Source organism: Trachurus japonicus, chromosome 6 (assembly GCF_045865225.1).
Source record: "Trachurus japonicus isolate A0001 chromosome 6, Traja_1.0".
Classification (NCBI taxonomy): domain Eukaryota; kingdom Metazoa; phylum Chordata; class Actinopteri; order Carangiformes; family Carangidae; genus Trachurus; species Trachurus japonicus.
The window spans coordinates 5160341-5176183 of NC_140912.1; the positions used below are offsets into that span (position 1 = coordinate 5160341).

Below are 15843 nucleotides of genomic sequence, written 5' to 3' on the forward strand. Positions count from 1 at the left end.
AGAGGCAATTTTGCACCTTGAATGTGAGAGTGTTATTGTTTTATTATTAACCGGTATCAAAATATAGTTGAATTCCAATTTCAGTGATGAGAAGGTCTGCCCCTTCCAATCTAAATACAAGGGAGAAAGGTCATTTCTATTCATAAACAGACTATTTACATTTCATTTTTTAACAAAAAGAAACCCTGAAAAACGTGGGAGGACACAAAAAGAAATAAAATCTCCACACTCCATGATTAACCAGTGAATAGATGCTTTATTTAAATTAATTAAATCCAAAGTAAATTGACCTTGTTGCCACTGCCATGCGTCATATGCCCAGACTGCAGTAGTGTTTTTAAAGCCTGGCAGGCTCTGGATTGTTCTCAAACTCTCACACAAAGACCTGAGCTGGAAAATATCTATAAAATGTCTGTGCTTTTACTTATTCTTAAAACAAGTGATGGGTGAGGAATAAATCGAGCACTAATAGGATGAGCCACCTGTGGACAGCCAGTGGCTCCAGAGTGTTCGGTGGTCCTTGGTGTGGGCGCTGTAACGCGGGGCAGCCTGAGTTCTCAAGGGATCAGCAGCCTGGCTTTTCCAGTATTAAACTCACACCTTCAGTAGAAACATGAGCCTTTTTCCTCGCAGTATCACATGTAGTTCACACTAGTGGGAGTGCTTTAGCGCGGGTGGTCCGTAGTAGGAATCAAAGCCCCACCCGGGTGATGCTGGGGCCACGCTTAATTCTCTAAACTGCAGGTGAAGTAAAACACAGTGATTACATTCTGTGTGGATTGATGGTCGTTGGTCGCAGCTTCAACCTCGTAGCAGGTAAACACAAAAATGCTGCAAGATGATAAAAAGAATTAAATCATTTTAATAAGCAGTGAATCTTGCATTAACTTAAGAAAACATGCTTTGCAGGTTAAAGGGATAGTTCAACATTTTGGCAAATTGGCCCATTGCCATAATCGCTATAGTCAAGCTATTTTTAGAACGGCGGAGCAGAGCCACGAGCTGCTCAGAGCTACAGTAAGCTACAGAGGCTAATGGGATTTCTTGGTTTCCCTCATCAAACTCATCAAATACACAATCCAAAAACTCCAAAACGCTCTGGTGGATAAATTATGACCTGCACATTCACCATGTAACAGAACATTAAGAGACAGAGTTGTTTTAGAGGTAAATTCATGCAAAACCACTGATGCACGTTGCCTTCAGGGACAGTTTTTCAGCAAGCAGTCTCTGTATTTACCTTGAAAACAACTCTGTCGCGTAACGTTCTGTTACTATCTCATAGCGTGGTGAATGTGCAGGTCACAACTTGTCCACCAGAGCGTTGTGGAGTTGTTGGATTGTGTATTTGATGAGTTTGATGAGGGAAACCAAGAAATCCCATGAGCCTCTGTAGTGTAGCTCTGAGCAGCTCACGGCTCTGTTCTGCCGTTCTAAAACTAGCTCGCACCGACAATTAAAGGTAACAAACCTACTGCTAAGACTATAGGGATTATGGCAATGGGCCAATTTGCCAAAATGTTGAACTATCCCTTTAATGATGTATGACTTTTAAACATGTTCCAGGGCTTACTGTGATATAAAGTCAATGCAATACACCTCTGCAGTGCATTATTCTGTTAGAAGCATCAGAAATGAACGCTAATATTGTTCCTCATGGTTGGTTGTAGAGTTGTGTGTTTTTTTCCATTTAGTTCAACATTGATTAGAGCATCGCACAAAGATGTCATGTGACTTCTACAAGTGGCTCACTCTGTCAGAGCAGACTGAGGGTAACGCTGTACAAGACACACGTGTTATGTGTGTGTTACGTTAAGAGGCTTCTGTGCACCTCACTATCTCTCAGAACCCCCCCACCCCACACACACACACACACACACACACACGCTTGCTGCTTTCTCAGGCCATGTTCTGCAACAAGAGAGTCCGGGTGTCATCTGACAGATGAAAATAGTGTGTGTGAAATGGAGACCGTGCTAACATGCAGCCAGGCTAACCGCTCTGCAGTTTAATGGTTTTACAACACCGAGCGAGCAGCGTGTGGCCATTCAACGTGTGTGTGTGTGTGTGTGTGCGCGCGTGTGTGTGTGTTATAAACCCTCTCTGTGGCATTAAACATCTCACCAGCGTAGAGGTATTCTTTAATCAGTGTGTGTGGTGCTCATGTATGTTCCTCAGAGCGCTACAGTGTTCTCACATCAGTGTGTGTGTGTGTGTGTGTGTGTTTCCTCCTCCTGGCTGGCCTGTCTTCTCATGTTTGGACATATGCTGAGTTTTATTTCACTGAGACATCAATCCTGCCGGCCAGCTGTTAGGACAGCTGCTCTCTCTGTGCTCTCTCGCTATGTTTCTCTCCTTCACCCTCACTTTCACTTCATCTCTGACTCTCTGTCTGCTTCTCTCTGTTTCACATCCCTTTTCTTTCTTTCTTTCTTTCTTTCTTTCTTTCTTTCTTTCTTTCTTTCTTTCTTTCTTTCTTTCTTTCTTTCTTTCTTTCTTTCTTTCTTTCCTCCTTCTCTCTAATGGATGCTTCAGTATTTGCAGCTGAAGTTGCACCACTGACATAAATTTGGAAGTGCCAAGTGTAGCTGTCAGCTTCCATTTACACACACTCAGTAGTGAAGTGAAGACGCAAAATGTTTTTTTTTTCTTCCGTGTGAGTGTTACACAAACATCAGGCACCGGCTAGAACATTGGCCTTTGTTATTTTTAACATTAACTAATTTTTCAGATTAATGTTTTTTTTTTTCTGTTTACCTTGGCATTTGGCTGCAGACTCCACAGTTCCTGAGCCTCTGGTACAGTACACAGTATGTACAATATGTCTGAGTGTGTGTGAGAGAAAGAGAGAGGGAGAGAAATAGGCAGTTTTTGTTGAAATGTTAAGTGGCTTATAAGGAAACCTTTGCAATATCATCAAATCTAAAACGTAAAAGAGTCAAAGAAACTGGCCTCTTCTGAATAAATAACTCATAACAAGAATTGTTATTGCTCTTCATCATATTGAAATGAAGGTAAGATTTCTCGGATGCACTCAGAGTCACATAACAGAAAAATGTAACAGTAATCACCACAATGGAGAGTTGCCTTGCCATCACTTACCACAAAGAGCATGTCTGATATTCCACTGAAGGTGACGCTGCCAGACGCTGTGTTTCAAAGACAAGCTTGTCAACTGTAAAGATATTCAATTAAAAAAATATATTTATTATATACAGACGATAAGTGGGGCTCTTCATCCCAGTTAGCAAGAGTTTGAAAGACCAAATCCTCAGTCCGCAGAGAAATGCCCACAGCCTGTCTCCAGAAACTGAGCCTTAAAACCGCTCGTCAGGACTTCTGTAACTTTGTGACATCACAACAAAGCAGTCGCCAAGCCCCGCCCACACAACGACTCAACACCCAACCTCGTAAGTTTTTGGTTGTTTTTTTCTCTGAGTAGCCTACTTATCTAACATCGGTTATGTTTTCATTCAGTCGCTCAGCCAATCAGCAGAGAGACTCAGAACTCTTCAAATAAAACTCCCAAAAGTGAATAATGCCTGTTGGCTCCGGCCTCGTATTAAACATACAGACATGAGAGTCGGTTGGATTCTGTCATTTCAACTAATTTGCCAAACTGTCTCGTTAACTCCCTACAACATCAAGTGGAAGATAAATATTATGCTGACAAACAGATGACTTCCACCATTATGCACTTACTCTGGTTCAATCCCAGATTCTGAGTTTATTCTGGGTGAATTTGGTGACTATGGCAACAAACTTCTCTATGATGTGCATACTGTAGCTGTTGAACCAAAATGCTGAACAAGATATGATTTCTCAGCCAAAACGAAGTTAAGGTCAATAAATCTATCAGCTGTCACTTAAATCTTGTTACCACGTTATCCAGGAGGATCCAGTAAAGAAACACTGCGGACGCCATTAAGGCTAAAACGTTGACGCGGCTCGGCGCTGTGGACATTTTACTGAAAGTGTGTGTTCCATGAGAAGCTGCCGTCCACATGGAAACGGAGCGAGAGAAAAACAGAGCGAGGGAAACGCGAGAGACTGAGTCTGAGTGGAAGCTTGTGGCAGACTGTGTTGTTCTTGGCAGTGGCTGTTTGGGAGTGTTGATGCTTGTCTGCCACACACACACACACACACACACAGTAAGTTGCCTGTGGCTCATGTAAAACAACCGTAACACCGTCTCTTGGCAGGTTGGCGGAAGACAGGTGATAAAAGTGTGTTTACCCTAAACACTCTGAGCCTCAGCATTGATTTACAGCTCTCTGTCTTCATCTCCTTCACCTTCTCTCCGTCTCTCTGTCTGGTTTACAGCCAATTAGAAACCAATCTCTGGGTTAAGGGTTAGAAAAATGTTTATATTCAATAATTCCAGTGGGTTTTTTATTTATTGATGAGAACAGAGCAGAGTTTCAAGTGACTGAAATGAATCACTTTATCATCAGTATCTAGTGGTTTTATTCTCAACATGTTTCTATGGGCTTTATTACCAGTCCTCTTCACCTCCCCCCATCCCCCCTTTTTCTCATTCCTCCATCCTCATTCATAACACTGAGATGAAAGAAGCATCTTTATCATCTTTACCCTTCACATCATTGTCTCTCTCCTTTCCTATGCTTCCTTTCTTTTCATCTGCTTCTCTCCTTGCTCCATCCCCCCTCCCCCTCTCCTTCCCCTGGCTCTTCTTCAACACATCCATCTCTGGCGTTTCTCTTTCACTTGATAAAGAAGCCGGTGTTCGGACAGTGAGGAATTTTTATCCACCCTCCAATCTAAACAGTACTTGATCCCAGAGTCGGTGGCGGGGACAGATAGCGAGCCATCTAGGGTAAAACGTTTCCCTCTCATCCCTCTCTTCTTCTTCTTCTTCTACGTCTTCCTTACATCTAGCCCCCCCCCACCCACCCCCCACCCCCACCACCGTCTCCTCCTCTCATCTGTTTATTGGTGCGGGGGGTATAAATTGTGCGCCGGAGCACACACACACACACACACACAAGCATGACTTATGCAGTTGTGTCTTGGAGTTACAGGTTGTGCTTTCCTTCCTAAGTGCTGCCATAAATTGCAGTTCCTAATTTTTGTTTTATTAGAGGCCCATGCTCAACAAGCGCACCTCGGGTCCTGTGATGAGAAAAAAAAAAAAGGGCTCATCCTTGCCCCATCCTCCAGCCCCCCTCCCTCTCTCCTTTACGGGCAGTAAATATCACCAATTGGAGCAAATGTACACAAACATATCCAGTGGAGCCACTTGTCCAGAAAATCTATAAAGTATTGGGTGTTTTCCTTTGTCCTCAGGGAGGGAAATTGTATTAATTACATGAGCCATCTGTCTGGAAATACCCTCTGTTTTTTTTCTGAATGTGGGAAATCATCAGAAATCACTGTGTACGTTCAAGTTGTGTCTTTGTGTTGTAGCTTGTCTGCCCCCCCTCCCCTCCTCCTCCTCCCCCTCCTCTTTGTTTACATTGATCCCATGTGATCTGGATGGCTGCATTAGCTTATTTACAACGATCATAATCCAACTGTAAACATGCAAGGCTTTAATGGACTCAATGAGGAAGTTGTACTCGAGCCGGTGGAAGGCATCTCATGACCGCACAATGGGCCAATACGCACAAACTAAACATTAAGCCATTCACAATAGGCCATGTGCCCTTATGAATGCCTATAGCGCCTTTTGTCAGGATAAAGGCACCACAAATGAGCTATTGTCTGACTTAACCATTCTAAATCAGGCAAGACCTCAGGGGCATGTTTTCCACACAGTACCGAAGAATGTATCCCTTCTTGTGTGCATGTGTGTGTGTGTCTGTGTGTGTGTGTGTGTGTGTGTGTCTGTGTGTGTGTGTGTGTGTGTGTGTGTTTTTACGTCCTTGGTGACCGAGGGGCCCTGCGTGACCGTGACACCATCTGTGGTGCATCCGCTGGCACGCAAACCCCAGTGTGCACAGGAACTGGAGTGGTTGGAGGAGTCGATGAACGTCACAGTGTATGAAGTTTTAAAGTCCTTCAGATCTCAGTGCTGTTGACGTGGCGTCACCTGTAGACCAGTCAGAAACAATGAAACTGTTTTCTGTACATTGTGTTGTTATGGTAATGCATTTACTGTACTGGCTGATGGTGTTGATGGTACAATGTCAGGGTGGCCAACTGCCACATCACAGAACAGTTTGAAGAGACGAAGAGATCGTGTCCATCATGTGAAAGGCATACAGGCTTCATCCACCATGTGCATTACATTACTTCCTGTGAATCTCCAGCCTGTGTATGGGACTCGAATGCTGCAAGTGGACACTGGCAGGGACAATGAACATCAACAATCAACAATCAACATTTTGGCAAATTGGTCCATTGCCATAATTCCTGAGGTTCGTTACCTTTATTTGTCAGTGTAAGCTATTTTTAGAACGGCAGAGCAGAGCCGCAAGCTGCTCAGAGCTACGCTACCGACTCCGAGGCTAATGGGATTTCTTGGTTTCCCTCATCAAACTCATCAGATACACAATCCAACAACTCCACAACGCTCTGGTGGACAAGTTGTGACCTGCACATTCACCACGGTATGAGATAATAACAGAACGTTACGAGACAGAGTTGTTTTAGAGGTAAATACAGAGACTGCTTTCTGAAAAACTGTCAACGCACATCAGCTGTTTTGCATGAATTTACCTCTAAAACAACTCTGTCTGGTAACGTTCTGTTATTATCTCATAGCGTGGTGAATGTGCAGGTCACAACTTGTCCACCAGAGCGTTTTGGAGTTGTTGGATTGTGTATCTGATGAGTTTGATGATGGAAACCAAGAAATCCCATTAGCCTCTGTAGCGTAGCTCTGAGCTGCTTGCGCCTCTGCTCCGCCGTTCTAAAAATAGCTTACACCGACAAATAAAGGCAACAAACCTACAGGGATTATGGCAATGGCCAATTTGCCAAAATGTTGAACTATCCCTTTACTACGGGTTAGAGGTAATGGCAGCTCAACTGTTGTAGTGAATGGAGCATAACATGCATGGAGCATATCCCCACTGACAGCACACCTTCAGTCAGTGCTGTTGTTTCTCCGTACATCTCTGCCATTCGTCTGGTGAAGAATTGAAAAGTTCCCATCGTGGAGTAAAGTTCACAGCAGGACTCCGAACCGACCGAACAAATGAGACCTTATGAATCTTATGAGACCACGTGTCTCTGATGTCTATTATCCTGAGGCTATGAGACACATTGTGAGAAAGAAGACGGCCACAAATAAGACCCTGTGTCAAAAACAATGCAGACATTCTCATCTGGTCAGCTGGGTGTCTGCTGCATCTTTTTTTCTTTTTCTTTTTTTTAAGGACAGGAAGGAGGAGGAAATAATTCCTTTGCAACAATCCACTCCTCCATCTCTTCACCTTTACCCCCCTCTAATGTCATTAAAATGACAAAGACTAAAAAAATACTTTTGATATTACTTAAACACATCTGAAGAATGTGACAGTGATAAATGTGGACCTCATGTTGGTTCATGTATGGAGAGCTTTTAAAAAGACAACCAATGGTGACGGTGACTTTTTACTGTCTTTTGTAGAACCATCTTGCATGGAAAGGCTCCTGTCCAAAGACTGGAAGGAGCACGTTGACCGGCTGAATGCCAACGAACTTCTGGGGGAGGTCAAAGGTAAGAGAGAAAGAAAGAAAGAAAGAAAGAAAGAAAGAAAGAAAGAAAGAAAGAAAGAAAGAAAGAAAGAAAGAAAGAAAGAAAGAAAGAAAGAAAGAAAGAAAGAAAGCTTTAAAATAAAACCTCAGAATCTTATAATCCCCTCTGCTTGACCCATAACATCATCATTACAAAACAGGCAAATGGTATGTGCAAATCAAAGCGTGAGAAACAGTCAGATGTGCTGTAATTCTGTCCTACATGTTTATACTTTGAGCATTTGTCTAGATACGAGAGCAACGCAGCGTAAACGGTCCGGGTCTACCTGTCACTAGAGCAGTGGAGGCAGCTTGAAATGCTCCAGGTTGTTATAGTAACTTTGATTGAAGGTTGTGTATTTGAGAGAAGCTGCACATGCTCTAATATTTTTTGTCTGCATCAGCAAATTCCATTTATGAGGCTGTAAATCGCACTACGGCAAACGCATTCTTGACCTGCTCCAATATTCAGAAGTGGAAATGGCAGTTTTGTGGAGGGGGCTGTGTGTGTGTGGGGTAGGTTTGGTGGTGTGTGTATGTGTGTGTGTGTGTGTGTGGGGGGTGTCTCATGTTAAACCTCAAGCAGCAAAAAGCAGAGAGGGAATGAGATGCGTGTTATCATCATTTAAAAATAATGTAGGCTGTAGGCTGCTTTTTAATTTTGATAATGGTAATTAGCATCTTTTCTGCCGTATTCTCTTTAGGACTGATTGTTTCCTCATTCATATTAAGGAGAGGTAATCCTCATTTATGTATGAGAATGTCATCTTTTAAATACTAAAACTATAATTTACATTTACATTATGTTTAATTACATACGATATTGTAGCTATATCAAACTTTAGGTCATCCTCTTGGAGAGAGAAATAAAATTACAAATCAGTTCCACTGATCTGCTCTTTTTAGAAATAGGTTTTTTATTCTTTGAAATAAAAATGACCCTTATTAACAGTGGGCCTGTGGCAGTGATGCTAATTGATTCTAGTAAGTGCTTATTGCTTCTTGTAAATCATAGGAAGGAGAAAACAATGTCCGTTTGATTTCCTGCTTTTCCCCAGAAATGTTACGGTGATGTTTTTGTGATCATGAAGAAGTTTGTGACTCAGTCACGAGTGAACAAGTCAGAGCTGCTGCAGTTTTATAAATGATAATGAACTTCCATGATCGGCACCTGCTTTATGAAGGAATATGATAAAGACAGGAATAAAATATATTAAACTTTCTAGAACTGAGAAGGTGTGCTCGGTGAATTCTGTCTGCGTTGTGACATTAGTTGGTAACAAGCTCCTTTCAGTAAGAGAAGCTGTTTGTGATTGTCTGCCGTTGAAATGAAAAGCATTTCCTCTGTGGAAAGACGGAGAAAGAGACTACAGAGAAGCTGCTGCAGCAGAACAGCACTGACATTGACTCTCACTCTCTCTCTTGTGTCCATAGCTCATTTTCACTTTAAACCTACAGAATGTTTTACTGTAACACATGATAACTGATATTTTAATCCTTGCAGTTTTTATTATATTATTATTATATTTCTGTTTATTTTACAGGTAGACTTATGACTTATGAATGACTAAATTAAGCTTCTTTATAGGGTTCATCTTAAATTCATCCAGTTTAAGTAGTTTTTTTCTGAGACAAGGAAACATACAATTTTTGTCAGGCTTTTTACTCTAAATAAAATGCAGTGTCATTCAGTTTTATACTTTTTTGTGTGTCTTTGTGTGCAGTTTTGTAGCGGCTCATGTGATTTTTACCCACTAGGAGATTAATTTGTCCCTGAAATCTGTAAATTAATTTGAAATGTACTGCTGATTAGCAGTGGGGGCTGGCAGGTATGGTTGTAGCAACGTGCAGTCGGGCAGAAGGCCGTCGCTAACAAACCAGATGTCATTTTATTCACAGAAGTCGAGAGAAAGCCGGTAAAACGTGGGTCAGGTAAACAATACCACATCGCCATGACAACATATTGTCACGTGTATTGTTTTGCCTCGTGCTGACGGACCACTTGTTTACATAGAGGCTTGTTTATGCCGTTACCTGCAGCGACTGTCGTCCGTCTGCCGTCTGCCCAATTTCACGTGAATGCAGCATGAAAAATATGATTGAGTTGCTTGCGATATACAACCGCAACGCTAGATGGGAGTAATTCCTACACAATGTCCCTTTAAAATACATTTAGGCAGAGATTCAGTTCAGGCAGCTAAGACAACAGTATGCTTGTTCTACCTGGAAATGTGCAGTATATCAATTTCTATTGTGTTCGTGTTGATGAGAGAGAAAAAAGCGCAAACCGTTGTTGGACATTTCTGGGGACATGTCATTGCCATAATGCACTCCTCGTCACCTTGCCCTAACCCAGTCTGATTCAAACATGATCTTTCAAGTCTTTCTGTCCCTGCAAAGTTGTCTGACCCCATGATACAGTCTTTTTCTTTGGTCCCCAAGAATGTAGTGAAACAACTGCATACACACTCAGGAAAATACACACACAGGGACGCCTCTGTTCGTCCAGCTGTGTCCTGACCAACGTAACGCTCTTATTGAATTCAAGCGTCAAAGTCTTTTATTTCTTGATGGCTGAAATGAAGCCCGGTCTGGCTGACCTAAATAGACAAATTCAACTGCTGCTCTGTGTCTCCTCCTCACACAACAACCTGAACGCATTTATTCAGTGGCAGTTATTTACAGTAACTGTTGCACTCATACACATCTGGGTGTGAGCCCAGAATGACCTTTCTTACTACACACCTCTGTGCAGCTCCAACAAGGTAACTGTGGGAACCAGGTGACATTTCAACACTTCACTTCAGTTTGGTGATAAATGCTCTTCCTGGTGGTGCCTTTACTGTTGCTGACAGGAGAAAAAGCAAGTTTGAGTACCCTGACAAGCCAGACTATATCATTAAAATGTCTATTCTGGCAACGACCGGTAGACCTCGGCTCAATCCAGGGGGCGGGATGAATCTGCACGCAATAGGGTAGCGCTCTACCAATCAGAGCAAAGAACAGGATGACGGAGCAAGCTGGTAGATTAAACTTTTCCCATATCCCGTCGGCAAAACACCAAATACACCCTTCTTCAAAATGAATGACTACAGTGCAGTTTCTTACTCAACTTTTAAAGAAAATGACAAGTTTAATTCTTTCGAAGTTGATGCCAACGCCGATTCAAACGATTCCTTTGCCAAAGCCATCTTGTCATGTTTTTCACCGCTGCAAGTATGTCGTCATCGCGTTAAGTCCGCCCAGCGACTCTCTAAACAGATAGAGCGCTGTGATTGGTCAACACAAACGGTGTTCGAGACTCAAAAAGTTCCTATGGCTCGTTTCTAGACCCACCTACAGAGCAAATATTTTTGCTGCCGCTAGGATGTGTCTAGATTTCTAGGCTAAAGTTTGAGCTGATTTAGGGCAGAAGTTGACTGGATATTTCTTTAAATCATGATGCATAAGAATCACTGTCTGGTAGTTTGAAAGAGCTGATGAACAAATCACAGCAGTGATGCAATTTACAATAATGCTAAAGATGTGATGAATTGTATGAGTAGTTGCAGATATATCATTATGTAGGATTCCTTTTTCCATCCAGCTAATATCAAATTTTCCGAAACTACCACAAACAACCACAACACAAGGAGGTGCAGGATGCAGAGAAGAACAGATGGATGGAAAATGTGTGATGCTGCTGACAGATGTAGGAGCTGGCACATCTGGCAGCAATAATCACATGACATTCAAGAGTCAATTAAATCAGGCATCTTACCCAATGCAACTGCATATATCTATATATATATATATATATATATATATATATATATATATATATATATATATATATATATATATATATATATAACCCTAACTATAAAACTATATAACTATATATAAAACTATAAAGGAACACGTGTCCAAACTGTTGACTGGTAGTGTATATGTATATACTACATGACTGTCTGGGGAAGTGAGCTATTTGTGTGTACTAGTACTCCTGACTGTACACAGATTAAACTTGGTGCTGGGTTTGTCTTGTTGCTGGCCAGAGATCACGATGCTTGTTGTGATGGTCTTTGTGTTGGGCCTGTGGAGAGGAGCGAGGACAGGGTTTAGTCATCTAGACTCTAGAGGAATGGTGGGAGTTTAGAGTCGGCATCATGAAACATGAGGGTTTGGCAGAGGCTCAGGGCAACATGATAGTTTGAGGTGTGATGGTATGAGTATCTGATGGTTTGTGTTTGTGTATTTTCAGATGTGGTTTTTGTGCTGGCGTATGTGTGTGTGTGTGTGTTGTGGCATGTGTGTGAGGACTTGTGTATGTGTGTGTAAAAAGTGGCTTGGACAAATTTTGTCACATGGATCCATCCAGTGAATTCATTAACATATAATTATATAACAAGCAAAACAGACATTCATTTTCCATACCTTTATTTATAACTTAATTACTAGCCTATATAAATGTCAATTATTGACACATCATAAACATACACAAGCAATTATATAAATAACAAATAACTCGCTTAAAAATATAAATAAGTGAACAGATGAATGAGATAATTGAATTAAAAAAAAAGTTTAGTTGTATACAAGATCCAGTGATGGTGTTAAAGGTCCCAATGCCTGCTCTCCTGATGGTTGGTGTGAAGGCTTTCTGTCACATTCTGAATAAAGGCTGTGCATTTTTCCCTGTTGACTGAGGCTATGACACTTTTACAATATAAATATATCACCTAGACATTCTTTTTAATCACATGGCAGTCTCTCTTTACACTATATGGAAGCTCTAAGGTGTAGCAACGCATTCCTCTGTACATTTTCTGCTGTGGCAATGCTATTTAATTACTTTTGATATTAATACACAATAAAGAACTTGAGACAAAGACATCACAAGATTTTCATGAATCAAAACTTCCCATGAATCACAGCATAGTGTAATCAGGAAGTAACTGGTGACAGAAGTAACAGAAGTCAGAATGTAGACATGAGCTCTGGTTCAGAGATGGATCATCCCCATCATCCAAACAGACTGAAAACAGTTAATGGTGCTGTGTTTTGGCTGGTACCCTCAGCAGGTGTCAGGAGTAATCCTGATGGATGGAAAACGGAAGACGTTGGAGATAATCATTGGTGCCGGGAGAGTTGAAGGAACGCAAGGCGTTGCGTTCGGAATGCACAACCAGTAATCCATGAAGATGAATCATGATGCTGTAATCGCAGTTGTTGCGATTACACAATAGGCTTTCCTTCACTGCAAGGAATGTAGGGAAATAGAGAGGTGTGTGTGTATGTGTGTTTCTCTGTGTGTTAGAGTTAGTGTGTCTGTGTGTGTGTCCAGAAATATGACAGGATTATAAAGTATCCATCAGTGTTGCAAGACTAAATTGGCCAATGGGACTTAGAGAGGGTGAAGAGGGAAGAAAAAAGAGCAAAGCAGGAAAAGAGTGGTATAAAAGACAGGGAAGAAAAATAGAGGAGAGGAGTAAATTACCTTTATTTAGCCTGTAGGGAGGGAGGGATCATATCAACACCTCAGGGAAAAGTCTAATTTCTTCAATCATTCCAAATATTCAACCAGTGTGTCAACAAAACAAAACATCAAAAAACTGACAATCAGCTCCCCATCCTCCCCACCGAGCAGAAACCTGCTCCCTGGGAGAGGAGAGGAGGGGAGAGGAGAAGGAGGAGGAGAGGAGGGGAGAGGAGGAGGAGAGGAGAGGAGAGGAGGGGAGAGGAGGAGGAGAGGAGGAGGAGAGGAGGGGAGAGGAGGAGGAGGAGGAGAGGAGAGGAGGAGGAGAGGATGAGGGAGGAGGGGAGAGGAGGGGGGGGGGGGAGGAGGAGGAGGAGGGGAGAGGAGGGAGGAGGAGAGGAGAGGAGGAGGAGGGGAGAGGAGAGGAGAGGAGGAGGAGAGGAGAGGAGAGGAGAGGGAGAAGGAGGGGAGAGGAGGAGGAGGAGAGGAGAGGAGGGGGAGAGGAGAGGAGAGGAGGGGAGGGAGGAGAGGGGAGAGGAGAGGAGAGGAGAGGAGGGGAGAGGAGGAGAGGGGAGGGGAGAGGAGAGGAGAGGGAAGGAGAGGAGAGAGGACACAACAGGAGAGGAGAAGAGAGGAGAGGAGAGGAGAGGAGAGGAAGTCTGGGCTTGTAACTGATGGGGAGGTCGTTTGGGGGGAAACTGAAAAAGAAAGAAAGAATGAAAACATGAAAAAAAGAGACAAGAAAAGGAGAATGTTGCCTTTGATACAGGGGTGCTGAGGGGTAATTTCTCTGTGTGTGTGTGTGTTGGAGGGGTGGAGGGGGACTGAGGGGGGTCAGTAGAGGGTACAATAGGGGCCTGACAGGACTACAATGGAGACTCTGTTAGTATGCAGGTAGTGTTGGGGCCACCCTGCAAACTCCCTACATGGCCTCAGGGCAAGACCCTACACACACACACACACACACACAGCCTGCATGTACACCCAGATATACTGAAGAGCAAGAATTTGAACCAGGATGAATAAATAAATAATAGCACGCACTTCTGTCAGCATTTACAAATCAGATCAAGGAAAAGCAGTGAGGTCACAGCGTTTTCTCGCACTGAAGCGTCCACCTTATGTGTTACCACTCAGTCTTTGTAACTATTAGGGACAGTTTGTTGACAGTGCGACTGGAATGTTTTTGTCTTGGTAGAGGCTTTGACATACAGGTTTTGGTGCAAATGGATACAGTGTTCCAACTTGCTAATATCCAAAGCTTGACTCTCAAAAGTGCTCACGAGTTCTTGGGTGGGAAGCCAGTGAGGGATCATATACTCTTGCAACTCAATGCAAAATACAACAGATAAACTGAGGTACACGATTCCAGTGAAGTGGCCTCATGATGACACAATGCGTGGCCCCTCCCGAGGACAGCAGCTCAGAAAGAAGTGATGAGAACTGTGTGGAAAAGGGAAAAATTTAGCATTTAGCATTTTGTCCCTGCCTGTAAACATGCCTTCAACATAATCTAGTTACTGGTGTGTATCCGTCTTCCTGACCAAAACCTCCAAGAATGTCTTCATCGTAAACCTGACAAAAGCCTGCTGATTTGCAAAGTCAAACAGATTTTATTGTTCTTGGGAGCAGACACAAGTGATAAACACTGATATCATGTGGAGACAAGACAGAGGATAATGAGCGGTAAGGTGTAACTACAAGCCTGCTGATTTATGGGAATTTGGGAGTGAGGGTTATTAGTGAACATGAAGGTCTTACTCTGTGGTCTGTGTAGGTTCTTGAAACAGTTTTGACAGGGGGAATTTTATTTGAATGAAAATGTTTCAAAATACCCGAGGAGGAAAACGTCAAATATTGTTTGTGTGTGAAGTTTTTTTTCTTGTGTGTTGATCAAGTTTTGTTCGTCGATTGGAAAGTGTAAAAAAGAACCTTTACAGAGCAAGTATGAACAAATGTTGTGTTGCCAGATGGAACTGTACATCCTATCCATCTTGCTCTCGCCAGGGCTCAATAGTGAACTGAAACTTTTAATTCAGGCTGTGGATCAACCCCCACATTCATTATTTCCAACAAATATGTTTTTGATGAACAACCACTGACTTACTTGATTTCTAACATGTCTTCATTTCTTGTCCAGGTACGCCAGAGTCACTGGAGGAGAAGGAACGCCAGCTCTCTACCATGATTGGGCAGCTGATCAATCTGAGGGAGCAGCTCCTCGCCGCCCATGATGAGCAGAAAAAGATGGCTGCCTCACAGCTGGAGAAGCAAAGACAACAGATGGAGCTGGCCAGGCAGCAGCAGGAGCAGGTAAGGAGGGCTGGAGGATGTGTGTTTATCAATGTGTTAGAGTCCTGCATTATGTGAAGTAGAAGTTGTGTCAAGAGAAAGAGGAGGGTTAACAAGCCTGACAGTAGCTGGACGTGGATTCAGTGAAAAGGTTTCTTTAGTGTGTTTCTATGTGGCTTGATAGCACAGACAGTGGCTGTATGGAGTATGTTAAGAGGCACAGAACATAGTAGTGTAAAAGTAACACAGGTTTCAGTTCCATAAAAGCTGAAGATAAAAAGTAGTTCAAAATTCCTTCCAGTTCAGTTCAATGCAGTTTTATTTGTATTGTGCCAAATCACAACACACATTATCTGAAGGCACATCGCTGAGTGAGGTTAAGTCCTTGTAATGTAACAGAGAGAAACCTT

General features: G+C 42.6%; 1 protein-coding gene and 1 long non-coding RNA gene across 13 annotated transcripts in view; both read left to right on the top strand.

Annotated features, from left to right (window-relative positions):
* LOC146985436 (transcription factor SOX-6-like) overlaps nucleotides 1-15843 on the top strand; it is a 119120-nt gene that overhangs the window by 55262 nt on the left and 48015 nt on the right. For 9 of the 12 annotated variants that reach the window (XM_085778415.1, XM_085778419.1, XM_085778414.1 and 6 more), the window contains 2 exons: nucleotides 7577-7666; nucleotides 15282-15454. In XM_085778415.1, the coding sequence (XP_085634541.1) occupies nucleotides 7577-7666; nucleotides 15282-15454 (263 nt within the window). The remainder of the gene's footprint in view (nucleotides 1-7576; nucleotides 7667-15281; nucleotides 15455-15843) is intronic. The other 3 variants (XM_085778423.1, XM_085778420.1, XM_085778421.1) reach the window with 1 other exon arrangement.
* On the top strand, nucleotides 12553-13077 carry LOC146985437 (uncharacterized). Its single transcript, XR_015035970.1, has 2 exons — nucleotides 12553-12933; nucleotides 13010-13077. It is a non-coding gene; the product is annotated as an uncharacterized LOC146985437 (long non-coding RNA).